A 26,781-nucleotide genomic window follows, 5' to 3' on the forward strand; every position below is an offset into this window, starting at 1 on the left:
TGATTCGGGAGATTAGATGACGATGTAACGCAGAGCTGATGAGGAAGCATAGGATACTGAGCTTTTTCTTTCACGAGGCAGACACAGACAGAGAGAAGCGACGTTGCGCAGAGATGAAATGAGGTGCTGGATCTCTGGTTGTGTTACGCACCTCGATCAAGGTGTGTGCTCTAAAACGGTGATGGGTAAGGAAGGAGGAGAGGCAATGTAGGTGAGAAAGGATGGATGGGCGAGGGAAAGGCTGGCGAGATTTGTGAGCTGAATAGGGAATGGTGGGTCGGTGGGTGGGAGGAAGAAACGGAATGGCACGAGGAAGGAAGGCGGTGGTAAAACAGAAATCATGGGGAATGGTTGCAACCACAATTTGCAAGAAAATTCACAGTCACAGAAACAGGAGGAGGTAGACGATGATTCCATAAAAGTCTGTCGATCTTTCTGTCTCTGTTTCATCATCCATCATCTCAGAAACAGCTGCCGTGCTGTTTGTTTCATCATCCTTCATCTGTTGCATCAACCAATTTCACAAACACACGAGGAATCAATCAATCATCTGTGAGGGAGCTCTTGATGCTGCTGCTCTGTTGTTGTTTTGTTGCATCAAACAATTTTGTTGTTGTTGTTGTTGTTGTTTTTGCTGTTGGTTGCTGCATCCATTCCTGTTTGCTTGATTGTTTGCTGCAGAGGACAAATTCGTTCTTGTGTCGCCCCCAGATTGTGACTGATTAGCAAAATCTCTCCAACAACAAAATCTCTCCATCACCAGCTACAACGACAGTAGCAAGTCGCTGGTCGATTTCACAATACACAGCAGAGCTTGCTTCATTCAGCTATGGTGGCCTCCCTTGCCCACCATCATCCACCACCACCACTACCACACCCACCTCTCACCTTACACCTTTCTTCCACCACCTTCGCCTTGTTTCAGCTCGCCTCCTACTTCTTTGAATGCTTTGCCTCCCCTCATCGATTGTGATCTCCTTTGTGCCTTACTGCATTTCACCTCACCCTGTTTTCGGTCTCCTTTCTAGCTGTCTCCTGTTTCATCGACCAAGACTGCAAGACCGTTGCACACGCTCTGTTCCACAGCCATATGTGTCAATGTCGTGTGGGATAGGAAATCCACCACCTTTCCCACATGATAGTTTCTATTGGCTACTTCTCGACTATTCTCTAGACAGTCTCAGCATCGATGCTCTCCTCGCCTACGCAAATAGCTTGGAATTAAAAGAGAAGGCTTGGGCACTTCGCCGAAAATGTAGCGACTCTCGAAGCTGAAAGTCTAAGATGAAGCCGCAGACGGTCCTTGATTCTGTCATCTTTCAGCTCACTCCTACGCGAACCAGGTGCGTACTTTGAGTGAAGAAGCGATGATTCCAGGCGAGCTGCGAATTTGTGAAGCTCCGTCGCGCTGTCAGTTTTTGTAGACATCTGATCTACTCTGTACTCGTTCAGGTGTGAACTTTATGTTGTTGCGGAAGATGCGACGGAAAAATTGGCCTCTGGGCTGCTAAAGCCATTTTTGTCTCACTTGCGGACAGCGGAAGAACAGCTTGCAAAAGGCGGCTACTCTATCCGACTGGAACCTCCTGATCGCTATGAGGCTTCATGGTTCACCAAGGGCACCATAGAACGGTAAGATTAGCGCACAACGGGTGCATATGGTTTCAACGCTAGCACCACTGGTCCAATTTGATGTTCTCCCTGCCACTTTCTATTCGGAATTCGTTCCATTTAATCATAGTGCAGGACCTTCCGCATTAATTGAACTGTTTGTATGTTTTGGCGGTGCAAGGCTCTAAGAGTTAGTGCATGAAAGCCTTCGTCCGATTTGTTTGAGAGAGTTTTTCCTGACGACCAACTTATTTAAACTGGGCAATCAGGTTTGTTCGGTTTGTCAGCACTCCTGAGGTGCTAGAGCGAGTCAGCGATGTTGAAATGGAGCTGATACAACTTGAAGAAACCGTTAGAGTGCAGACTTCTAGCTCATCAAGAGTGCGTGTGCTTCCCTTGTAATTTTATGGGTAATTCTGGAGGTGCTTCGTATGGTGCTCAATTTTTTGAGTTCGAAGTATATGGATATTCATAATCAAAACTTGTTGCTGTTGCTCTTTATCACTCTTTCAGATAGATGATGCATGTTCGCCTTCAGCTTCGTCTTTAGGTACGCTACACATGCTTTTTTATTCATTTGGTGGTGTCTTTCCGTGGGTATGCTCATTCTTTCTGATAATTGAAGTATTTTATGTGTTCCATGTGAAAAATTGTTAGGAGTAAATCAGAAAGTTGAAACTGATAATAAACCGTAAGCAGTTTCGGATGCAAGCTTGCAATGTTTGAAAAGGGGTCAACCAGGATTCCTTGGTCAGGATTACTCAGTTAAATGAGATTTTTGGTGGTTTCTAGTGGTGCCCATTGTCAAGTGGGTGATAGATATTTCAAAAGTGCTATTCTCATTTAACGATGAAATCATTTGATTTGTAGCATAGGAGATTCAAATCTTACTTCAGCATGGTTGTAGCTAGTTTGGGGGTAGGCTCTTCTAGTCAGTGTGAATAGGGTTTAAGATATTTAACAAATTTATGGGTAAATGTCAGCTCTTATTGGATAAGGGCTCCATGGTTGTACTTTCATTCTCTAATTCAAGGTTGATCCAACTCCCTCCCACCTTACTCATGTTCTACCTCACCACAAACTTGTTCTGGCCACTGCCTTGGCTGCAGACCTGTTAGTGTTCTCTTCTTGCTCTGCCTCAATTCTTACCGTGATATTCGCCGCACCATTTTGGGCTGGCAGCCATTCAAACAGATTTTAAGAACTGAGCTTAGATGGGGTGTCCAGGTGGGCTAAGATTAGCTGGAGCTGGTTTGAAAAGGACTGGTCACTGTTCTGGGAGTTTGCCACCGGTTTGGTTGGACCCTGAGTTGGGATCGTGGGTTTAGTTTGCCTCAGAGCACTTATTAGGTGAACAGTTTGGAGGAATTTAGACTGATGCAGGTCTGCAAGGTTTGAGGCTGATGGAGACCCAGGGTCTGTTGGAACACCTTTGCTTTAGGTACGTCAGCTTGAGCTTACCTTCGTTCTTTCGAAAACTAATAAAATCTTTTTCTTTTTTCCTTTGTGGAGGTATAGGAAGCTCAGGGGGAGGTTTTCTGAGGTTTGTAATCACCTGGGTGCAGCTGCTTCCATTTTGATGTAGACAGTAGAGCTCAGCCATTCATTAAAAGCATGTGCTCCACCTCTGACCTCTGATTAAAGATGGGGATAGCTATGTCAGCACTGCATGCTATACCTTGGGTGTACCTTTGACCAACCAGTGGCTCTGTGGAAACTTTTGTAGCTTAAATTATGTATGTTGTCAACAACAGATCCTCCATCTTTATGTGAGCTAATTGCGATGTGCAGACTCTTTGGGATCATGTTTTCCTCTATGAAGCCACCCCACCTTAAGAAGAGCTTTGGTGTGAAGGTGGGCAAAGTGGTGTCTCCCTCATGCTTTGGGGTTGTGCTGCTGTATTCATGTCAACAATGTGCGTTTTGCTTATTTCTTACTTCTAAAGTATTGGCCTGTTAGCTGAATCAGGTTTCAATACGAGCATACTTTATCTGGTTACATTGTGATGTGTGTTGCCACACATGGGTGTGCAGTTCCCAATATCCTTCAATTTACGTTGGAATACAAAACTCTCTGTTCATGTTCTGCACGTCTTTCTGTCTTGTCTTGATCTCACTCATTGAAGAGGATTGCAGGCATACAAAGCAGAAGGGCAGCTAATCATGCAAAGCGAGGTACTCACCTCTACGAAAGCTGAAATTGAGGTTCCATAAAACTAGTAGATTGACAATAAAAACAGATTTGAGACATTGATTCCATATAAGAAGACCAGGAAAAGCAACGGGCATCTGCCATCTCCCATACCAAAAAGGTCAACGAAATGCAACAATACCTGGACATGTGAGCCAAAGAGTCCTCATTCGTCGACGTGCTGGAGATTAAGGTCAACTCTGCACCTGTGAGCCACCAAATGAGGAGGATGTTACCCTGTAGAAGGATTGTAGAAGGATTTGGGACCAGAGAGAGGCCATGTGGCCAGATCCAAAGGTTGGATGTGGGCAGATCTGACTAAACATGGTGCCTGCCATGTATGCAGTGTACAGATCTGACTAAACATGGAGCCTGTCAGTAGGCAGTGTACAGAGGTGCTGCAGGAGCGCATGCAGAGGGCATCAAAGCAGTACCGCATCTGAACGGCTCCAGCATGTACAGGTAGCTTGAGCAGGAGCATGGCTGCAGCATGTGCAGCAGCAGTCCTGGGGCAGCTCAGGTGCTATTTTGTTTTGAGAGCCGGCTTTGCTGTGTGAGGCACTTACACCCACCAGACATCTCATAGGCCCAGTACAAGGCTAGCTCAGGGCCTATACATAGGCCCAGTACAAGGTTGGCAGACTGCACAGGATTGGTTGGCAGACTGGAGACAGCTGTTGGGTCAGTATAGGAAGTGGTCGGGCCTGTAGGTGCTTGCGAGGGAGTGCAGAAAGAAGAAGGTTGATCAAGAAGAGTCCAGTAGGAGTCAAGACCAATGGTAAGGGTGCTGACAGAAACAGGAGAGTGTTTCTTTATGATGACTCCGAGCGTTGCCAAGAACAGGCATGCTGATCTAGGTGGAGCTCTCTTAATGTCTGACATTGACAGATGGTCCGACATGCCAGAGGGACAAGGAGCCTTTGTGAAGCATTGGTTGCTCAGACTATTATTCTGAGAGCACGGCTGACACAATGTGCATGAAGGAAGTGTCTTTGAAGGGATCAGGATCAGAGGAGTACATGGACACTTAAGATGGCAGTATAGAGTTACACGTGGATGCTATGGGTGCCTTCGGGAGGTACGTGGCTTTTTTCCAAAGCAAGAAGCCGTACGAGTGGATCCAATGGTATGTACGTTCTCTGTGCATACATTCAGACTTAAGTATCTTACATTTTTTCTCAAATGTGGAGAAAATGGGGATGGAAGTCTTCTTGGTGTACAGAAGTAGAAGTCTTGCTGTAGAGGCCATCAATACCTGCTGCATGAGTTCTGTAAATGGCAATAATGATTGCTTTGAGAAGCGTGATTTGCTAACAGGGAGAGGTTTCTTCAAGGCTAACTTGTAGGGTACTTGAAGCAGACGGTGTTGCTGGAGGGGTATTCAGATGTGAGCTGTTTTGGTTCAATATTTCTAGAGAGATACTTGGTGATGGGGATCTATTTGAATCAACCTCAGGGATCTCATTGCTCGAGTATGTTACTTGGTTGTGGACGGTGCTAGAGTGATGACGAGTGAAACAGACTTTGGGAGCACTCAGCACGGTGCTTGGCAACAACCAATCTGCCCCTGCCCTTGGATTCCGAGGGGGACAACTGAATGTACCTGATGTTTGTACCAGGATTGCTCAAATACGCTGGCGTGTTTGTGATCGAGAATGGTGGTGCCATGGATGGTTGGTGGTACTTGGATTATACCTGTGCTCCAAGATGACTTACGTTCGTTGAGCTGGTCTTGGAGGAACAGGTGTGGTGGACTTGAGGATGTCTCATACTTGCTCCTGTGGGTTTCTCAATGGGAGCTGATGGAGCATTTGCATCGACAAGTGGGCATTACCCCACAGTGGGTCGTTGATAGATAGATAGGTAGATAGATTCTATTACCATCCGGTGGAAACAAAATATGGTCTATAGGATCCGATCACGAGTATTGCAGGTTAGAGGTTAACACCCCACCTGTGTGCTCCCAAATGAGGAGGATGGATGGGAGTGTAACATGTAGAAGGATTTGGGACCAAAGAGAGGCCACATGGGCAGATCGAAAGGCTGCCACTTGGGCAGATCTGACTAAACATGGAGCCTGCCATGTAGGCAGTATATGGAGCTGCTGCACAACAGGGCAGATCCAAAGACTGCCACAGGGCATGCAGAGAGCAGCAAAGCAGTACAGCCTCTGAACGGCTGCAGGGCTGCAGAAGAGGAGGTACAGGCCCATCCAGAGGCTAATGGCAGGTCGGTATCACAGATAGCTGGAGCAGATGCATGGCTGCAGCTTGTACAGATGGCTGGAGTAGGTGCATGGCTGTAGCATGTTCAGCAGCAAGAACCTCAGTTTTGGGAAAGCTCAGGGGATATTCTTAGGCAGGTTGTCAGATTGCAAGTCTGCTTGGCAGTACAGGTGGATAGTTGAAAAGGACTAGTCGGCAGACTACAGAGAGCAGTCGGGTCAGTACAGGAAGTGGTCAGGCTGTAGCTGCCTGCCATGTGGAGATCCAGTGAGCTGATAGCTGGAGACTAGTTGGAAGTTACGGACTGGGTCGGCCCAGTGCGTGTCTGGTCGGGTGTACCCTACTTTGGATTGGCCAGATAACAGGGCCCCAATGGGGGTCCCTATATCATCCTCTACATTGATCGTGCTGCATCTGGAGAAGCAGGGAGGTCAGAGACCAGGTCACCTTGTGCCTCACTATTGGCTGCATAGAAGAGCAGCAAGGAGGCCTACGAATCCAGGGATTGAGAGGAGGGGTCCATTACAGCCGGCCCACTAAAGCTCTTGGTGAGCATGCAGGCTGACAGAAGATTGAACGTGCTAGGAGGTGGAAGGTGCGAGGGGTCCACATCTATGGGGTATCTTAGCTACTAGGTGGTGGCACACTGAGCATGCTCCTATATAAGGTTTTGTCCATTTTGCTGTTCTACTCTATTTTACTGTTCAAGATGTGTGTTTGTGTCTATCTCTATATACACTTGTGTGCACAACGAGAAGAGCGAGATTTGATTTTAGCATTGTGTGATTCCTGGGCTACATGTCTATGCTCTTTTGCTACTGTGGGGCTATAGCAAGCAACCTCGGTCCTTGTTTTCTAACAGGAGGTGGCATGAAAGGGATCAAAACAGCCCCCTTGTGTGACACGATCTGGAGACTATAGGAGCTACAAGTATTACAGGAGAGTATTTGGGCTGTGCTAGCACTCTTTGAGAGTGTTGGTCTAGGTTTGTACTGCTGCAGGGTGGATGGAGGATAGGATTGGACTTATTCTAGTCTTACAAAGGTATATATGGATGGAGGATAGGCATTATTGACTTGGAACTTTGGGGTGAAACAAGGTTGCTTTTTGCCTTTATTTGGCCTTTACAATGATGAGCTATCTGCATTTATTGACACCTTTGATGGACAAGGATCTGCTTAATTCTACAAAAGACAGAATACTTCAACTTTAGGCCCAACATCATCAACCCTATCCACTTGCCGCAACCACTGTACAAGACCTATACCAAGATTCACTTCAACATGACCTAGGTGTCATGCAACACTAGTGCACTCTTCTTGTAGACATACATGACCTCCTCTTGAACCCAAAGCTACCTCCATCACAGAATCCCTTCATGGTATTGTGCGCCGATCCTCTCCTTCTCCACTAGATTCACCTTGAAATCTTTTATAGGGAACGCCCCCCAAAAGAATTGATGAATTCTTAAAGAACCTCCTATAGGGAACATCCCCAAATTGACTAGTATGAGGAGGAACATGAAAACCAAGGGCTTACCTCTATTGGACAAACTAAAGAAACCTACAGCGGGTAGTCCAAGGCAAAGCATATAGGAGATTGTGGTATTACCAGAGCATGAAGCACCTTGATCAAGAGACTACAAGAGCTATGAGTATTTGGGGAGACTATTTGGGCTGTGCTAGCACTATTTGAGAGTGTTGGGCCAGGTTTGTATAGCTAGAGGATGTTTGGGGGAGATGATTTATAACTTGGAAGGGATGATCAGTAACTTGGGTCTGCAGATTGTTAGTTAGAACAGCCCCTATTAAGGGGCTGCTTTTTGGACATGAGACCTCCACAAGAGTGGAGTTGGATAGATTGGCCACATCATCATACCATAGCAAGCACTATGCTCTACATCAGATAGTACATGTAGAGTTTAGAGCACGCCTCCTTTTTCCCACTTGCATGTTGTGGCTAGAGATTAGTGTTAGAATTATTATTATATTCTAGCAGTGACCAATGTAATATAATAAGTAGGTTAGGGGCACTTTTCCCTCATTTAGAGGTTTTTCCCCCTAACCACAGTTAGTTCACTAACTACGGTTAGTGAAGGATAAGGTTTTGTCACTTAGACAAAACCTATCCCACTTCTTGTATTACTCACTTCATCTATTGTAAGCACAACGTTCAGCTCTCCAGCTCTCTCCCTTTTTCTAACATTTTGGTATCAGAGCAGACAATGCTTTCCAGACATGCACCTTGCTCCTAGCTTCCTTGCCGGCAAGCTCCCTGCTCTTCCTGCTCGTCGTCCGTACAGTTCTCCATCCGTACAACGTACGGACTTTCGTATTGCAGGCGTCACCTCTTCCGTACTCGTCCGTACGTTGCTCCTTCGCTGCTGTCCGTACAATCGTGCGGACTATTCCTGTATAGCTGCTGTACATCCGTCGTACGTTTTGTACATCTGCAGTACAGTCTCCGTACACTCGTCGTACTGCTTCTGTACACCCGTCGTATTGCTTCCATACGGCGCCGTACTGCTACCGTACACATGTCGTCCGTACCTTCGTACAGTCTCGTCCGTACTTTCGTACTCTTTCCCTATAGTTTCTTCCGTACGTTTTTTTGGGGGCATCTATACAGTGCAGTGTGTGTGCCTTCCGTACACTTTTGTTACAGGGCCTTCGGTGCAAGCTTTATCCTTGCAGGTACCCTAGCAATTTGTTTTTTGGCAGGCATTGTTTGCAGATAGCTAGTGTTTGGCTTAGATCTTGCAAAAATTTGGAGCATTCCGTTTTTGTGGGCAGACATTGCAGTTGGGTTGCAGGTTGTCCAAGAAATTGGGGCTTTTGCAATTACACTGCAATTTTGCAGTGAAATTTGGGGCTTTTGTAGGCAGAGTGCAATTTGTGCAACATGGGGCTTTCAGACCATTTGCCCTCTTTTGTATGCAATCTCCCACAAGAAATTGGGGCTTTTGCATTTGAGTTGCAATTTTGCAGGTAAAAGAGCATTTTGGAAGTTTGTAAACAGTTTTGGACTCAGTACGAGTCAAATTGCAGACTTTTGCCACTTTTTTGCAGATTCTATTTGCAGATTTTTGGGCATTGAGCAGAGCTCTGTGGTGCATTTTGAGCCTTTGACAAGTTGTGACAGTATTTGTCATTGTGGGCATATTTTTCTTTGCAGATTTTACTTGTGCATTTCATATCCCAGGAAGGGATTTCACTTGGTCAGTTTGCTGTATTTTTTGAGATTATTTGGTGCAAATGGCTCAGAACAACTCAAATGAGGTGTTCGGGGTTCTCACACAGGAGGATAAGTTGGATGGCACCAAGTACTCCTTGTGGAGTTTCATGGTTCGCAATATCTTGGTTGGCAGACATCTTTGGGATTATGTCAATGGAGACGAAGAAAGACCGGATACAACGCCTATACCTGTCACTCCTACTGCTGGAGGCAGGGGAAGAGGTACAAATATAGCATAGGTGATTGGAGTAGCCGCTCCAGGAGCTCCCACAGCAGAGTAAAAAAGATGGACTCTAGAGATGCACAAGCTCTTTCAGTAATTTCTCTTTCTGTCAAGAGGTTCATTATACCTCATATTCGGTCATGCAAGACATCTATGGCAGCTTGGGAGATACTTGAAAGTATGTTTGCAGCAAGAAATGATGCCAGGGTTTCCTTTCTGAAGCGAGAACTTTCCCATACAAATATGGAGGAGGGAGATTCCATGAACTCTCACCTCACAAAGCTTCAGGACCTCAGGGAACAATTGGTGAATATTGATGAAGTTATTCCGGATTCAGAGATGATCACCACCACTCTGAACTCTCTTCGTGAGTCCTATCTCGGTTTCCACACCTCGCTGAATCTGTCATTGAGGGGGGGGCAGTAATCCCCGCTCCTTTCACGAGTTGGTAGGACTTCTGTTGCAGGATGAACAAACACGCAGAAATATGGCAACCCAGGCTGGCGAGCATGCTATTGTCTCCAAGTTCAAACCCAAGGGTAAAGGGCATGATCCATATGCTTTCTTGACTTGCAGTTACGATCCTTTAAAGGATGAATGCTCTTTTAGTGTTGATGAGACACTACATACTTGGTATTTTGACAGTGGTGCTTCAAAGCACATAACTTCCAAGAAAAGTCTGTTTGTGACTCTGCATTCTTCACCCACCAAGAAGAAGGTAACTGGTGCAAATAATTCTTCTTATTCAGTGTGTGGAGTGGGAGATATTATTCTCACATCCACTGATGGCACAGATTTCAGAATTTCAGATGTACTCTATGTGCCAGGTATAAAGAAGAATTTGCTTTTAGTGTCCTCACTCAATAGAGAGGATTTCAGGTTGTTTTTGATGATGACAAGTGTGTGCAGTCAGAGACAATGAAAATGACTACGCTTTGAGGTTGTCTGGCACTTTGTATCGGGAGCTTTTTCAGCTTGACCTATATGAAAAAAGATCCCATCTTGCATTATCAGTTAGCACTCCCACTACCGCGATGTAGAATGCGGAGTTATGGCATGCCAGGTATGGGCACATGAGCTATGGCAGCTTAATGACACTTCAGAGGCATGATATGGTTGATGCATTACCTCCTTTGGAGTCGCCTCCTCCTCATGCATGTGAAGGTTGCATTCTTGGCAAAATGCATAGGCTTCCCTTCAAAAAGGATGGTGCACTAAAAGCTACAAGAAAATTGCAGCTTATTCACAGTGATGTCTGCGGTCCCATGAGGACACCTGCTTTTGGGGGTTATCTCTATTTTGTTACATTCATAGATGACTTTACCAACTACACTTGGGTCTATGGTCTCAAGGCAAAATCAGAAGTGTTTATGCATTTGAAACTCTTTGTGGCTATGGTTGAGAATGAGACAGGACTCAAGGTATAGACACTTCGCATAGTTCGAGGGGGGGAGTATATGTCTCATGAATTTGAGACATTTTTGAAAGAAAAAGGCATTATGCATCAGCTTATAGTGAGGCTTACACCTTAACAGAATGGCAAAGCTGAGCGGAAGAATCACACCGCCATGGAAATGGATAGATGCATGCTCACAAGTTAGAAGTTGCCTCACAGGTTTTGGCTGGAAGGCCTCATGTGTGCCAACTATATTTTAAATCGGGCTCCTACAAAGGCTTTGAAGACAATCACTCCCTATGAGGCATGGCATGGGAGAAAGCCTTCAGTGGGCCACTTCAGATTTTTGGTTGTGTTGCATATGCCCAAGTGCCTGTGGAGTTCAGACACAAGTTGTCAGATAAGGCACTCAAATGCATTTTTGTGGGATATAGTTCACAAAGCAAAGGATATCGCCTCTACAATCTTGCTACATGCAAGTTTTTTGTTAGTAGAGATGTTATATTCTCTGAAAATTCTACACATACACATGCTGAATTTCAGATTCTGGCCTCTTCAGATGATGTGTTTGAGGGGATGCTTCCTATAGCATTTGGTTCCCCCGCTGAATCTCAGAATTCACAGCAACCTCCGCCAGCTTCACAAGTACAGATTCAGCCCCGAGCTGAATTGGTACAACCTCAGGGTGTGGATGAAGTTGCCAGGCAAGAAATTCAAGAGATACACGCAGCCAAAACAGTCCCGCATTGGTTGCTTCAGGCTCTCAGGGAGAGGAAGCTTGAGGCTCCATTGCTTGGCAGAACTCATAGTGCAGTAAGGCACATGGGGGGGGCTCTTTCAGTTGAATCAGCTTATGTAGGTACTCTTCTTGATGAGGAGGAGCTTGAGACATTTGAAGAAGCAAAGGATAATGTGCATTGGATGAATGCCATGCACGATGTGTTGCAGTCCATTCATAAAAATCAGACTTGGGATGTTGTGGATTTGCCACCAGGTAAGAATGTCATAGGTACACGATGGGTTTTCAAAGTCAAAAGCAAGCCAGATGGGTCCATTGATCGGTACAAGGCAAGGCTGGTTGCAAAAGGATATGCCCAGAAAAAGGGCATAGATTATGAGGAGACTTTTGCTCCTACATCCAAGATGATCACCATCAGGTCAGTTATAGCAATGACTGCAAATTTTGAATGGAATGTTCATCAGTTGGGCATTGAAACAGCTTTCCTTAATGGAGACTTGTTGGAAGAGGCTTATGCCAAACAACCTCTGGGCTTTGAAATTTCAGGAAATGCACATGAAGTATGCAAGCTGAATAAGGCTTTGTATGGGCTGAAACAAGCCCCACGTGCATGGTATGCCAAAATTGATGCCTTTCTAACCAGCAAGGGGCTGCACAATAGTCCAACTGAGAGCACCCTCTACATCAAGAAGGATGGGGGGAACATTTTGGTCATCATTCTTTATGTAGATGACATGCTGCTCACCGGATCAAATGAGGAAGTAATTGCAGATTTCAAAGCCCAATTGAAAGCTACATTTGACATGTCAGACTTGGGCTTGTTACATTTCTTTTTGGGGATCTAGTTTATTCAAGAGAAACGTGGCATTGTTATGTCTCAATCCAAGTATGTTTAAAAGCTCTTGGACAGATTCAACATGCATGATTGCAAGCCTATGTCCACTCCCATGGAGCCGGGACTGAAGCTTACAATGCATGATGCGGGTGAATCAATTGATGTCACACTCTATAGTCAGGCTGTTGGATGCCTCATTTATCTCTGCAATACACGACCTGATATTCAATTTTCAGTTTCTCAGGTGAACAGGTATATGCACAGCCCAAAGATTATGCATTGGCAGGCTGTAAAACGCATCTTCCGTTACTTGCAAGGTACAAAGTCTTTTGGCTTGATGTTTCCCAGGGGGGGTGACTTACAGATGCATGCTTACAGTGACTCAGATTGGGCTGGAGATTATGATACTAGGTAGTCGACCAGTGGGAATTGTTTCTTTCTAGGACATGTTTGCATTTCTTGGTTGAGCAAGAAATAGTCTACAGTGGCTACCTCCTCATGTGAAGTTGAGTACAGGGCAGCTTTCACAGCGACAGTTGAATGTGTTTGGCTGCGTCGTTTGTTTGCTGATCTTCATCTTTCATTGGAGGGTCCTTCTCCGATTCTCACTGATAGTCAAAGTGCTATAGCAGTGGCAAAGAATCCTGTATTTCATGCTCGTACGAAGCACATTGAGGTTCACTATCACTATGTCAGAGAGAAGTTGCATGTAGGAGAGATCAGTATGATATATGTGTCAACACATGACAATGTTGCAGACATCTTTACCAAAGCACTTCCACATGAAAAGTTTGAGGCATTTCGTAGTGTCCTGAACTTATCTCCTTTTGGTAATTGATCATTTCCTTGTACATGACAGTGGCACTGCAGGGGGGTGTTAGAATTATTATTATATTCTAGCAGTGACGAAGGTAATGTAATAAGTAAGTTAGGGGCACTTTTCCCTCATTTAGGGTTTTTTCCCCTAATCACAATTAGTTCACTAACTATGGTTAGTGAAGGATAAGGTTTTGTCACTTAGACAAAACCTATCCCACTTCTTGTATTACTCACTTCATCTATTGTACGCACAACGTTCAGCTCTCCAGCTCTCTCTCTCTTTTCTAACAATTAGGTCTACAGAACAATAGATTATTCCAATTCTAGTATACCTAGGAAGCTCTGACTATGCAGCCTATCTGCACAGGGGAGTGAGTAGGCATGAGATCAGACTGCTTGTAGCTTCATACTTCTCAATCTTAGATGGAGCCCTAGGTCTTTATGCTAGAGAAGATGGATTCATTTAGGGACTCAGATACCTTTTGATCAACTCGTCACATGCACTGATGATTTTTCCTAGTTAGCTTAGGGTTTCATCATAAATCATACTTATTTCAATGAAAACGAAGTGTGAAACATTTGTAAATGTATTGAAAGGTTTCATTGCCAACAAAACATGGAGCTAGCACTTGACTTACCAAATCTGAAGTTTGGACTTTTCAATCTCAAGTGCAAGTTGCAAGGTTACTTTTTCTGCGTCTATCAGACCCTTTGAAGCCATGTTTCTGGATTTTCTTGTGTGCTTGGCAATTTTGTCCTCTTTGTCCAAGAAACCGTGGGCTCTCAAAATTTGGCCCAGCTTTTGAAAGGGTGCAAACTGTTTGGAAGCTTGGGACATTCAACGTTTTCTGTGCCTATGATAAAGATTGAGGATTGAGGCAAACTGTGGATTACCGCTCCGGGTTAGAGGAGATGTTTGACATGTCATGGAACATACCATTCAAAGACTCATCACCTCCTTTTATCAGGACAGGATGGGGACAAGGATTAATACTGGACATGACGAGACCACCAAATAGGTTCTAGAGACCGGCGCCCCAAGAAGAATAGCGCATAGACATATACCTTCTCAATTGTCATGCGTGTGGTTGATACCTCCTGCCTTCGAACAACTCTCTTGACTAGCGAGGTCCATAAATGTATCTAAGAGATTGCTGAGCTAGATGTCCAGGAGCTTTTGAGAGCTAGAAGATTATTGGGACCACTTGGGCTACACGTGTCCTAGACATGTGTCCGTAGGAAGTCATCGAGATTTTTGAGGTGACACAAATGACCCATGCACTGAAGGGCATCCCAATCAATACATCATCGTATCACTTGATGATGATACACCTCTGCGCGCTTGCATTTCATTGTCTTTCTTAACACTCGAGCTCAATCTACTTGAATCTTAGAATGAAGGTTAGCAACTGCAATATTTAAGGTACAAGGTTTGAAGAGTGGAGGCTATACCCTTCGGGTTTTCCTCCTGTCCCTAGATTAATCGAAGGGTATACTTGTTCTTTTCTTAAAATTGAAGTTCCTGACAGGTGGACTGTCCATGATTGTTGTTGTGATGTCCTATCTAAACCACCAATTCATACACACTTTGTATCTTGCTCATACTAGCCATTTTCATAGTCCTTCTCAGGCTACACATGAGTCCTTTAAGCAATTGACCTTTTCACCTAGTCTGGTTACACGAGCTAAACAAGGATAGCCCTTTAAATTAGTCAACTTCTCTAAAGCAACCATGTTTGATCACCTTCCAAAGAAGAAATATGGATGAAACTCAATTATTGTAACTTGATGCACACATAGCAAACTCTTAAACCCCCCAATCCTATATTGTGCGATGTCCTAGTGCTCTTCTGATATGGGGGCTTACAGTGGGACAATGAACTCTAATTTCCAACAAGAGGTGTATGCCTTGGTGATCAAGCTAGCCAACTCAAAGATTGACTTTGACAATTAAAAGAGGAAGGCAACTTTTGGTTAGTGAAGGGGTGACAAGAGGTCAATGTGCTTGCAAATCGGATCCTCTCTGTAGTTCAATCTCACTGTGTGACATGCGACGCGGGTATGTTGGATTGGGCCTAGTGTTTTATCTAGAAGATCAAGATCTAGAGCACCTAGTTGCATGTGCCTTATGCGAGATATCAATAATGTGTGGCCTATACAAGACAACAAATATGGTGTGGATTGTAAATGCTCCAAAATCGGCTATTCATGTTGAAGAGGAAGAAGGTGACTGGGTAAAGTAAACTTTTGGTCAAGATTAAAGTTTAAAGGATCAATTGGCCGTTGTTGGTTAGAAGGTCGACAATATTGAGTTGGCCACCCTCACGCTAAATAAACCGCCTAGAAGCTACAACGGTTACTGGCAACCCTTCAGCGGGAGAGAGATCAAAGCCATTGACTTACGAACTTTTGTTGGGCTAGGAGGAAGGAAGGCAGATATTGTATTAGGATGTTCATGATGAGAAAGCATTTAAGGCTACCACCAATGGTAAAGGAAGGGCAAGTAGGAGAAGGGAAAGCCCAGGGAGAATGGTAACAAGACTTCCGAAGATGGTGACTCTTTTGACAATATACTTGGACAACTAGTAAGAGATTGCTGAAAGAAACAGGCTGATCAAAAGAAAAAGAGGAGGACTAATGCAAACATGAACATGCAGCTATTCTTAGTAGTTACCCAAAGTAGCCTTGAGTTTGGATATGCAGATCGGCAGGTGATAATGCTCATATCCAACATTGAGCAATGATCAGGCTAGCTTGTGTTGGTAACAAGAAGCAACAAAGTGAAGACTAAGGATATGTAATCTTCTTGTGTTTATATCTTGAATACAATAGCATGTTCAAAACTTAGTGAGGGCGCAAGCCTTCAAAGAAGACATAGGAGTGTTCTTGGTACAGGCATGCTGAGCTTGGACAGGTTTGGTGTCATGGTTGAAGACTGTGTGTTAGAGATCGGGAAAGCATGTGATGGGGTTATTTAGTAATTTGGTGGCCTCACAATTTGAACCTGCGTGAAGCTCATTCCGAGCTTTTGTCCATAGACAAGTAGGAGTAGTTCCAAGGCTTCTGGAGGATTCAGTTCATTGATCGTGCTGTTGCAGAATGGGTCACAATAGACATATGATACTTGGTGCTCTACAGGGCCTGGCTGGTTCCCAGCTTCAGAGGGGGACAGTGCATGTACCTGTCATGTGCTTCTGGGTGTCTTATTGTCTATGGTGGGATTGTGATGGATATGGAAATTTCTCACATCCTAATGTACAAGATGAGCAGGGTCTCCTCATTGGCATTCTTTGATATCATCCCCAAGTGCACTGTCTGAAAGAGAAAATTTTGATAGAATGGCCGATGGTGTATGGAAATGTCCCATCACCTCTGCTACATGCACTGCCACGTATGGATCTGAAGGGTAAGAAGGTTGGTCTGCATCGTGGTTGTTGATAGTCAATCTCACCTCATCTACTGCCACATTAAACCTTGTTCAAGTGATGTGCTTTCCTCTTTTGAATGTCATACTCTAACCTGTCTATTTTCACCATAACCAGTGAGGGTATTCATATTTTACCTGACATGGAGGGTCTCATTCAGTGTTGGAACTTGTTGCATTTCCACCAAAAGAGCTGGCGCTGATCTCTGATGGAAGATGATAGCATTGTCACATCCTGAGGTTTTTGTCTCCTACTGAGAATGCAAATGGACCATCTACAAGCGTAATGAACCGGTCAAAGATAATGAGAAGGTTACTACATGGAAGATTTGTGAATAAGAGTATGCATGCTAGAGAGTTATTGAATGTCGTATCTCATAGGAATCTTATGAATGGAATGTTTGAAAGATAAGTGATTTCAAGTATAAGAGGCTCTTCATTTGATGGGATTCCCCTCTCTCCTGCTCGGTTCAGTATAGCTGGAAGTCACACTGCCTTATGGTTTCGACGACCCGTAAATTCAAGTGTAAGGGGCTCTTCAGCTGATTAGATTCCCTTCTTTCTGCTGTGTGGTGTTTAGAATGCCTGGAAGCCTCACTCCCTTTAAGGTGTCTTTGGCAGCCATTTACAGCTGATTCTTGATGGTAAGGGTGAAACTAGCAGCTTTTCCATGCAAGTGCTGTAGTACTATACATGGAATTGGTGTTTAGAATTTCTATGCAAGTGCTCTGGTATTATACATGGAAATTTATTTGTTCTAAAAGTCTCATTGGCTATGGTCGATATTCTGCTTGTAAATGTCTAATTTGTTTTATATTGCTTCATTTCTATGGTTTGTAATGCAATGCCACATTTTAAAATTTGTCTTGAGTTCTGGTTTGACGTCAATGTGTTTTGGATGACTGAGTATACTTCAGTTGAATGAGTTCTACTCTGTGCTTTCTAGATATAAACTGAGAGGCTAATCCGTGTTTCTTTCAACAGGTGATCAAACCACATCATCCCAGGAGAAACCTGTGCTGTCCATTAAGGTACTGGATGTTACATGGTTTCTTTCAAGTGAAGCCCAGAAACTGGCTGAGTTTGAAAGTCTTATCTTTTCAATTAATGGAAAATAACCTTCTGTTTATCTGCCATTTTTAACTGATATTTTGACTAGAAGATTTGGATTGAGACATGCAATTCTGATTACATGCAGGTATGATAAATTGGTTAAAATCACTACAGTATTTGAAGAAGTGACTGCTCTTGCTAGACTTTCCACTGCTGAAAATTTAATCTCTGAATTTTGTATCATTCTTTTCTAAATATCTGGCAATGTAATGTTTTCTGATGCAGATGAGAGGGGATTCTATTGACAGCAATGATACTGGTGTTGGAGAAAATTCAAAGCACGTCAACTCTTTTCTTCAGCTCTAATATTCTGGTGTTTGTTTGAAGAGCTTAAAGAAACTAAATTTATGTCTAATGTAACCTTTGGCTGTTTCTGCTTTGGTTTGTGCAGGAAACGACTTCTGAGAGCATTAGATGCACGCCGTATGGTTCTACAGAAAGAACAGGGCATGGCGTTTGCTCGTGCAGCAGCAGCAGGTTTTGGCACGGTGCAATTGATAGAGTTAATTGTATTTTCTGATTGCTTTGGTGCTACTCGTTTAAGGTAAGCTGAGGTATAATTGTACTGTGTAGGCAGTGTGTATGCAAAGGTTATAAAACTATATGATATAGTGGGCTTGTTTCTGTGTTCAAGTCAGACATTTGCCTCATTTCTACAGGGAAGCTTCTATCAAGTTTGTGGCATTATGGAAGAAGAGGCAAAATGCTGGTGGTGGGATGGACGAGATTGATGCCCTAGGTCCAGAGGGTGCGTCTGCTCATTCAAATAGATCCTTTAGGAGTATGAAAAAACCTAGGGGTTCCCTAGAGACATGCTCGAATGGAAATGCTAGTGACATCAAAGCAGAGGAAAGTCATGATGATTCAAATGGCATTTCTGAAGCCAGCTTGCATGGTGAGATTAGAATTGGGTATGGCACTTCAGAGAGGCAAATGTCACCTGGGCATTTTTTCTCTTCATCAAATGCAAATGGGGGGATTCAATTTCATGTGAATGGCAATGATCGGCCCCTTGCAGAGACAAGGCGCTTCTTACAAAGGTCTCCTTCTCCACGACGGCGAAGGTCCCCCTCACCCCTAAGAAGGGTGCAGATTGGGCGAGGAAGTCTAAAGCATTCAGGCATGGTAAACTTCTGGAATATCAATCACGTGGCATCCAGTTCACAAAACTATCCTAGCAGGAACAGGCAAACAAATGAGTCTGCTGAAAGTAGCAGTGAAGAGACTGATGTATCTAGTGGTGACGAGGGCGCAACAGTTCAGTCTAAAGCCAAGCCAGTGTATACGAGTGCTCAAGAAGCTATTGGGTTGCTTGAAACAAAAGTTTGGCAGGACACAATTGATGTGGGAAGAGACTCTTCAAGACAGAAACATTGTACAGACTCTGCCAAATTTCAGAGATCTAGGGTAAATGCTTTATATAGCTGGATAGATTCTGCACCTTTCAATGCTAGCACGAGGGGGGAAACACCTGGAAGGGTTGAGACATTACTAATGAGGGAAACTAGTGATTGGCATGTTGATAGAATAGAGGATGGTGGTGGCATAAAGACTCCAGGAAATGATATGGATGAGACTGAGGCAGGGCCTCCAACGCACATAGGAGAGCTGGATATGCCTAAGTGTTCCAGCCACTATCTGAAATCAAATTTATCGTCTTTTGATGATTCTGCTACTAATGTGCAAGGAGGACTTGGACCTGGCAAAGGCGACATGGGTAGTAGACAGAAGCCTGTTAGATTTATACAGGCTGAGCAGCAGGGAAAGAAGAAAATGTTCACTATTGATGATTCTTCCATTCTTTCTGATCAAACTAGGCTGGAAAGTTCTGGCAGTAGATTGAAAACACGGTTGACATTTCAGAATCCTGAAATTGAGTGTTCTGATATGAGCTCTGGTTTTAAGTCCAAACAGCAGCCACCACATGAAAGGATGTTTACAGATGACTCTTTTTTTCTTGCTGCGCTCTCGTCAACACAAGCTTCAAAAAGCATGGAGAGGAGAGAAACATTGGGTATGGAGTCTGAAATGCAGGGTAATAGAAAATCTCATGTGACTCCCAAGCATAGGGCGGAGATGAATTCAATGATGCTCCACCAGCAAGAACCTGATGACCTGTTAATCATGCATTCTCGACAAAGGGAGTCTGCTGATGGGCCAGGCACCAATATCACAGATTTTGATAGACAGCTTCTTGCAAGCGTATCTGATAGACAGCTGTCGAATCTGAATGAATCAGGACCATCCAAGGAACGCGTGAAAAGATTTTTCGATCGATACAATGAAAAGAGAGAAGCAAAACGAAGAGATGAACCAAGCTCAAAGAGGGTAGAACGAGAAGCAAAAATGAAAGCAATGCAAGCGGTTCTGGAGAAGAGGAAATCAGAGATGGAAAGGAATCGTAAGTCTGAAAAGTCAATGCTATTGGCTGAGGCAAAATTACGGGCAGAGAAACTTCGGGTTTTCAAGGCAAGCTTGCAGAAGAGCAAGAAGGAGAAGGTGTGACTTTGTGCCTTTTGTTTTCATACTATCGATTTGCTTTACATAGGTTCACCGATTTCGTGGGGCAGTTCTCTTTTAAAACCCAGATGGCAGCTTATGCTTGGTACTGATAAGAAGATAATTTGCTTACTAAATTACTTATATGTTTCTCTTTTACTCTTAGTTTGTCTAGTGTCTCTTACTAACTCCCTTCTTCCTCATCTTTTTTTCTCTCTCCTTTGTTCTTTTGCTCATGATATAAAAGGTTTAATTTGTAAGTCTGGAAATCCAGGCTAGAGGGGCTCATCATGGCAGCACCCTTGACACCCTCATCCATTTGGATCTCCCTTTTCTTAGAGGACAAACAACAGGTACATAAAGTTATTCTCTTCCTTTAGGATCTAGCAATGGTGGGGGTGCATTGTTGGCCTTACCCCCACGCAACGACATGTTTAAGATTGGCCCAAGTGAGTTTAGCTATGGAAGGTGACGGCATTGCACATCGCAAGCCTCCCCAAGGAGTATAGGTCCATCTTGTCTTCTATTGGCGCGCCTGTCTTGGCAATGTACTCAAGGCACAAATGACAACAATCTTGGTACTTTGGGATTAAAGAGTCTTGAAGGTGTGGTTCATCGTAGACGACCTAGATACCCTATAAGAGGAAGTACTTTTAGAGAGCTTGGCTGGAGATCTCTTCAGGTAGTGGATTGAGGTTCTAGTTTTACCAGGCAGTGCCTACTTTGTAGGCAGATGGGCCACCTAGCATGGGGTTGCTGTTTTGTGAGCTATCCCTCCTCTCGTCCTTAGGTCCCCTTAGATGAGCATTAGAAGGGGAGGGGGGAGGACGACCCCTTCCCAATTGGGATCCACTACTTCCTCAGTCATAAACCTCATAGGTCATCCCTTAAGAGGGTGTTTGGACTAGAGTGGAGGGCAAGAGAGTCAGGAAGTGCATCACAAAGAAGCGAAGGAAGCATGCTTGCAAGTGAGGATGCGACCTCAGCCAAATGCCTTCCCACAAGAAGTACAGCTGGCGGTGCCTCACCTCAAGCGTCTAGTTTCCTTGGTGAGGAGGGAGTTCTCCAACCTTCCACTGGAGATCGTGCCTCAAGACACATGACAAGTTCCGCAGGAGTAGCTTTAGACAGCTTTAGGGCCAGTGGCAGAGATTCTTACATTCTGCGTCCTACCCTCCTAATCTCCGCACTGCCTCTGCTCCCACCTTCCCTCCTCCACCCCCTTTGCTTGATGCCATGGTAGCTTGGTTGATAGAGGGATGACATGCTTTCCCCATTGAGATGATCTCTCCAGCCTCTAGGATAGATGGCCTGAGTCTCATTTGCTTGGGTATCCAGGATGCAGCCCCTCCGTCTCGCTAGAGACCTGGGTTATCGGCTTGAATTGTGTTGTTTACTGGTGATGCAACGAGGATGGTAATATCCCTCTCTATGCAAGGGTTTTGGTGTATATTCAACTTTATTTAGATGTTCTCTTCCCAGAAAATGGTAGAAACAATTGGATGGATTACCAGCTGTGTATGGGCGTAATGAACGTTCGGTTGATACTAGTTTGTAATATTCAGTACACTGTTGCAGGCCTAGAAGGATACTTGTTCTCTTCAACAGTCTAGCTTGTGGAGGCTGTGATATCATATGCATATTTGGGTTCGAATTTGTACAACCTGGCCTCTATAATTGCAACAGAGGCTATCTGAAAGATTGTGGGGCTCCTCCGGAACTTATGCCTTTCTTTATTCAATCTTAGGATATGGTCCCTGGGGTTTCATCCATGCCTCATGCCTATTTACGCAAGGGGGATATGAGAGTCTGGATGAATACTTATATGTCTTTGTATCTCGAGAGACTATAAATTCTCATGTTCTTGTGGAGACATTACATGCTAGCTTGATTGACAGCAATTTTCAGATGATTAATCGTTGGACAGAAAATATGACTTTGTGAAGTGTCGAGGAACAGTCAAGGCTCTCATGGCTAGCCCTTGTATCTGGCAGGTAGATCTTTCAAGATGTCAATTAGATTTGCTGCTATGTGCACACTGACTTTTGTTTCACACGGTCGGATCTTCAGTAAAGAGATAACTCCCTTCCAGTACAGCTTAGATGATTCCTAGCTGGGTCCCATAAGTTTCGACCAAGAGCATCTGGTCAGACATGATTCGTCCAAGCTGCTTATAAAGACAACTTGAGACTCTTGTATTCTGGCAGGTTTCTATAGGCAGAAATTTTGCATTTGTCTGCAGCTGGCATAAAAGCCACCTTGCAAAACCCCTGACAGCATCCCCCCTTGATGTTGGCATTGAAATCAAAAGGACATGTATCTTATCTAGCGTCCGCATCTGTTTTTCATTTCCAATTATTTGTCTGTCTGGATCCTATCAGGCGAATATCAGGTTGCTTCCATTCCAGATGTTGTAATTGGTTATTTCAAGGACAGTGTTTGCATACAGGAAAGTGAGCTTAAAGGGAGAAAAACAGCGAGATGGGGAAATAATTAGAAGGTCAGGCAATTCTTTTTCGTTGATAAAGATCACCGAAGTAAAGTAGATGTATAGAAATGGAAGTACAAATGTGAGATGGGAGGTACTTGTTCTGTGTTGTGTTTTTTACTCTTTCTGACAAAGGCTTTTGACTCTCATCTGAAGGAGGAGGAGGAAAGGAGACGCCTTGAGGAGTTGAGAAATTGGCGACGTGAGAGAATTGCTGCTCGGAGCAGCCCAAATTCTCTCCCTACTCGATCTGCTTTGTCTACACCACACAGGCCCAGATCTCAACTCTGTACTCCAAGGCCCAGTCCAGCTCATAAACTGTCACCAATGTTACCAAAAGCTGGGGCTTCTGTCAAGTCTCCTGCACATGGATCCTTTTCTGGGCCATTTTCTAAACAAAGAGATGCCAAATTAGGAAGCTTGAATGTAAACTCCCGCATGTCATCACCGAATGTCTCTAAAGCATCAAGAAACCCGCTCAGCAGATCTGCACCATCTTTACATGAGTTTCGAAAGGAAGTCGGAAAGGCTACTACTATGCGTGCTGACACTGGATCCAAGCCCTCTATCCAGAAGAAGAAACTAGAATGTGGAGATAGTAAATCTTCCAGGGAGAAATCCACTAGTATGGCTTCTAATGTCATGGAAGAGAGAAAGATCCAGTCAAGAAATGCCTCTGCTATTAGGAGAAGTATACCTTCTGCCACTAACATAAAGGGTCAAGGCTTGTGCACAGGGAGAATCGTGAAAGACTTTCCTGGGACTGCCATACAACAAAGTCCGTCCATTGACACCACGAAGGCAAAACAAAATGGGAGACCTTTCCTTAAGAAGGGAAGTGGCACTGGGTCTGGAGTGGGAACTGGTGCTCTGAAGTTGAAAGCTGCAAGCACTGCTAAGGAAATCACACAGCACACAATGGATAAATCTCCTTTGCCAACTGAAATGAAGACTCAGATTGATGGTATAAAGGCTTCCAAGCTGGACAAAAGGGAGGCACCTCTGATTGAAAATTCTACTCCATGTGGAGCAGAGGAAAAAGCAGAAACAGCTCCTCGATTAAGTTCAGTCAGAGCCTCTCCGTTAAGCGGTCCAGCTATTGTGTTGTCTTCTTCTACATCTACTAAAGAAGATGCTAGTATCTCAGTTCTCAACGATGGTGTTGGACAAGCCGGTGAATCATCAAAAGGCATGAAATTGAACCCGAGTGGTTCTACTCCTTCAATGGTAGACACAGATTCTGCATCTGTGCACCCAGGGATGTCAACTCAAGAATCAATGCTTTTTACTTCATCAAACAAAGAATTATCTATCCCAACTGCCTCCTCATTGTCAGATCCTTCTGCAACTCACAAGAAATACCAAGCTCCTATTGTCCAAACATCATTAGGTCATGCTTCAGAGGATGCTATATCAAGCACACATGCACAAACGGCAGCTTTACACAGACCCTGCTCCAAAAATGCTTTGACATGCACACCTCCTGGGCTCCTGGATATGGTTTCTGCTGCTGCAAGTCCATTGCAAAATCTGTCTCCCATTCCTTCAACTGGTTCTCCAGCATCTGATTCCTTGAGAGGTGACAATTCAGAGTCTCAGATGAAAAGAACCACTTCCTGGAACTTACCATCTCCTGGATCACAAACCCCAGCTAAGGAAGAAGCAAAAGGGTTAAAAAGGCTCCTAAAATTTGGACGAAGAAGCCTGCGAAGCTCTGGTCCTTCAGATGGGGTGTCTGCTTCAACAATCACAGAGGGAGATGTGGATGGAGGTGGAGCTACTGTGGATAGGCTTGGAAAAAAAGGGTATTCAAATGGCAAAATTTCCAATCTAAGAGAGTCTTCAAATGACATGAACTGGTTTTCTGGGTCACCTCTTGATCGAGATGGATGGAGCAGGTCAGGAAGAAGTAAGTATACCTTTACACAAGGTGTATGATATTCCACTGCATGGTATCCCACTGTATGGTATTCCACTTTGTGGTTAAATGATTTGTGCTTGTCAGTTTATGCATTTCCACGTTGAAATAGAAAGAAGCCCCTAGTAAAGCTAAATGCCCAAAATAAGGTGTAGGGACATTTTACTGTTTTTTCAAAGAGGGCAAAAGAGGGTCTGCGTAAAGCTGGTTTCTTTTGCAGAATGTCAAGTGGGAAAGATGCCAAATATTTTTGTTGTGTTCTACTTTTATGGCTAAATGTTTGCAGTTTTCAAATGACATCATTTTCAGGCAGGATATGATAGCGCACACACATGCACATGCACATGCACATGCACACGCACGCGGATGCGTGCGAGCACGCCCGCACGCACATACACACGGGGCTGTGGATTGAGGTATGTGGAAAGGCATGTCATCAAGGGTCAAAGTTCAAACATATATATTGTGCACAATGCTAAGGGTGAAACATGGACATAATTTTACTTGTTATCCAACTTCATTATTTTGACATGTGCTGTGGTTTTGGAAAAACATGTTGAGTGTTTGGGCGTGCTTCAGTTTGCATGCATGTTTTTCAGGATGCTTTCTGGCTTTTAATGCTGTCAAGTATCTGAATGTAACAATTTTGGTTTGATTTGCTGTGTGTACTACTAATCAAGTCCATCACTGAAAATTTCTGTCGAGCGAATGTGAGTATTTGCAAGGAACTTGTGTAAGTTACTTTTGTATCTTACAGCCATGCCGGTGAAAAGCTCTCCCTCAGCACGAGAAGCACAGTCTAAAGATCAAGCTCAAAGTGTTTCAGAAGTTTCAACAGTCAAAGGTAAAAATGTATCGATAAAACTTTGCTAGAAAGTGGTATTGACTATTTAGATCTATTAACATTAATATCAGAAGCATGTGTCAGTGTTTAACCCTTTGCTCTTACAGTTCCGCGGTCTTTTTTCTTCCTGGCATCTTTCCGGAGCAAGGCTGCTTAAGGCATTGCAGGGCAGACTCAAGGTTCTGGTAAGGAAGGGTCTGCACTCCTGTTTGATTGAGTGAATTCTTTGGTCTAAGCGTGCATGTTAAGGCTGGATTTAAGAAGCTTACATTGTAATAGTCTCACAATAGATAGAGCAGGTAAGTTTTTCTGTGTGCAAGAACTTGTCTAGTCAAACTTGTTAAGATGTAAACCTCTATGTTTCATTGAACTTTTGACAGTTTGTTGTTCAGGAGCACAGGTATGGATGACTTCTGCCAAAGCAATGTATTACTGCTGTGCTGCCTCTAGAGTTCCCACACTTCGCCTTTTTCATGTAAAGTCAAAGCATTTGTAAGTAATTTTTGATTGGAAGTTTGTACGCTATTCTCTTTTCCAATGACGCACTGATGCAGTTGCAATATCTTAGGTTGCTATGGTCCTATGGGCTGAGAGTTGTGCAACCAAAGTAAGAAGAGCTATTAGGTCTCTTGCTAGTTGTGGTTTATTTGATTTTTTTCCATTTAATAAGAAAGAGCTGTCTCTTGCAAGAAAAGAAAGCTCCAGTGCAGCTGACAATGGCAGACTTTATTATGATGAAAGTAAAACAAATACTACAAGGATGAATCCTGGCTCTTGAGATTTGATGGAGTTTTGGATCTCTCATTATATACAAGCCATAAATTGGCACAGAACTCTGGACATTGTGTGAAGAGGCAAATGATCCAGAAGTATATAGAGGATGTGGCCTTAAAGAAAGAAGGTTCAGTTTTGGCTGCAAAGGCTAGACTGCTGCAACACGCTAGTTTCTTCATTATGGCATGTGTTAGGGTTCTGCCTACCGTGGCTGGATGGGGTGCTTCCAGCATATTAGTGATATCTGGGAATCCTATGGACACGTCAGTTCTGTATCATTGGCAACAAATGAGATGCTAAATGTTTCAACACATTGAAATCTCACCTCTTACAGCCCATTTGTGCATTTGTCTTTTCTCACATATTGTTGTTATTCGAGTTATGAGGATGTGCAAGGGTCCTACAATTCTTTCTTTTGTGACTTTCTACATTTACTTGTCGAAGGATG

General features: G+C 43.9%; 1 protein-coding gene across 4 annotated transcripts; it reads left to right on the top strand.

The window, feature by feature from the left end:
- Positions 1-26,781, top strand: LOC147884390 (uncharacterized). Of its 4 annotated transcripts, XR_015543659.1 has the most exons (15): positions 1-400; positions 682-1,343; positions 1,453-1,632; positions 1,881-1,992; positions 2,125-2,161; positions 17,682-17,728; positions 17,860-17,895; positions 18,036-18,088; positions 18,202-18,354; positions 18,470-20,309; positions 22,954-24,706; positions 25,473-25,559; positions 25,667-25,744; positions 25,952-26,051; positions 26,128-26,781. XR_015543659.1 is itself a non-coding variant. In XM_087398554.1 (14 exons), exons 2-13 carry the CDS (start codon positions 1,285-1,287, stop codon positions 25,714-25,716), a joined length of 4,407 nt encoding a protein of 1,468 aa, XP_087254680.1. In that variant the 5' UTR covers positions 1-400; positions 682-1,284; the 3' UTR covers positions 25,717-25,744; positions 25,940-26,781. The 4 variants fall into 4 exon arrangements, 3 of the variants coding, with proteins under 3 accessions (XP_087254680.1, XP_087254679.1, XP_087254681.1); XM_087398554.1 differs by having other exon boundaries at positions 25,940-26,781; XM_087398553.1 differs by having other exon boundaries at positions 25,952-26,781.

The sequence above is a fragment of the Dipteris shenzhenensis genome, chromosome 27 (genome assembly GCF_047967505.1).
Source record: "Dipteris shenzhenensis isolate YYH24624 ecotype China chromosome 27, Dip_SZ_1.0, whole genome shotgun sequence".
NCBI lineage: Eukaryota > Viridiplantae > Streptophyta > Polypodiopsida > Gleicheniales > Dipteridaceae > Dipteris > Dipteris shenzhenensis.

Coding starts and splice junctions, on each gene's coding strand:
- LOC147884390 (XM_087398554.1), top strand. CDS start 1,285: ATGAAGCCGCAGACGGTCCTTGATTCTGTCATCTTTCAGCTCACTCCT. Junction 18,355..18,469: donor TTTGGTGCTACTCGTTTAAG/GTAAGCTGAGGT, acceptor TCATTTCTACAG/GGAAGCTTCTATCAAGTTTG. Junction 24,707..25,472: donor ATGGAGCAGGTCAGGAAGAA/GTAAGTATACCT, acceptor TGTATCTTACAG/CCATGCCGGTGAAAAGCTCT.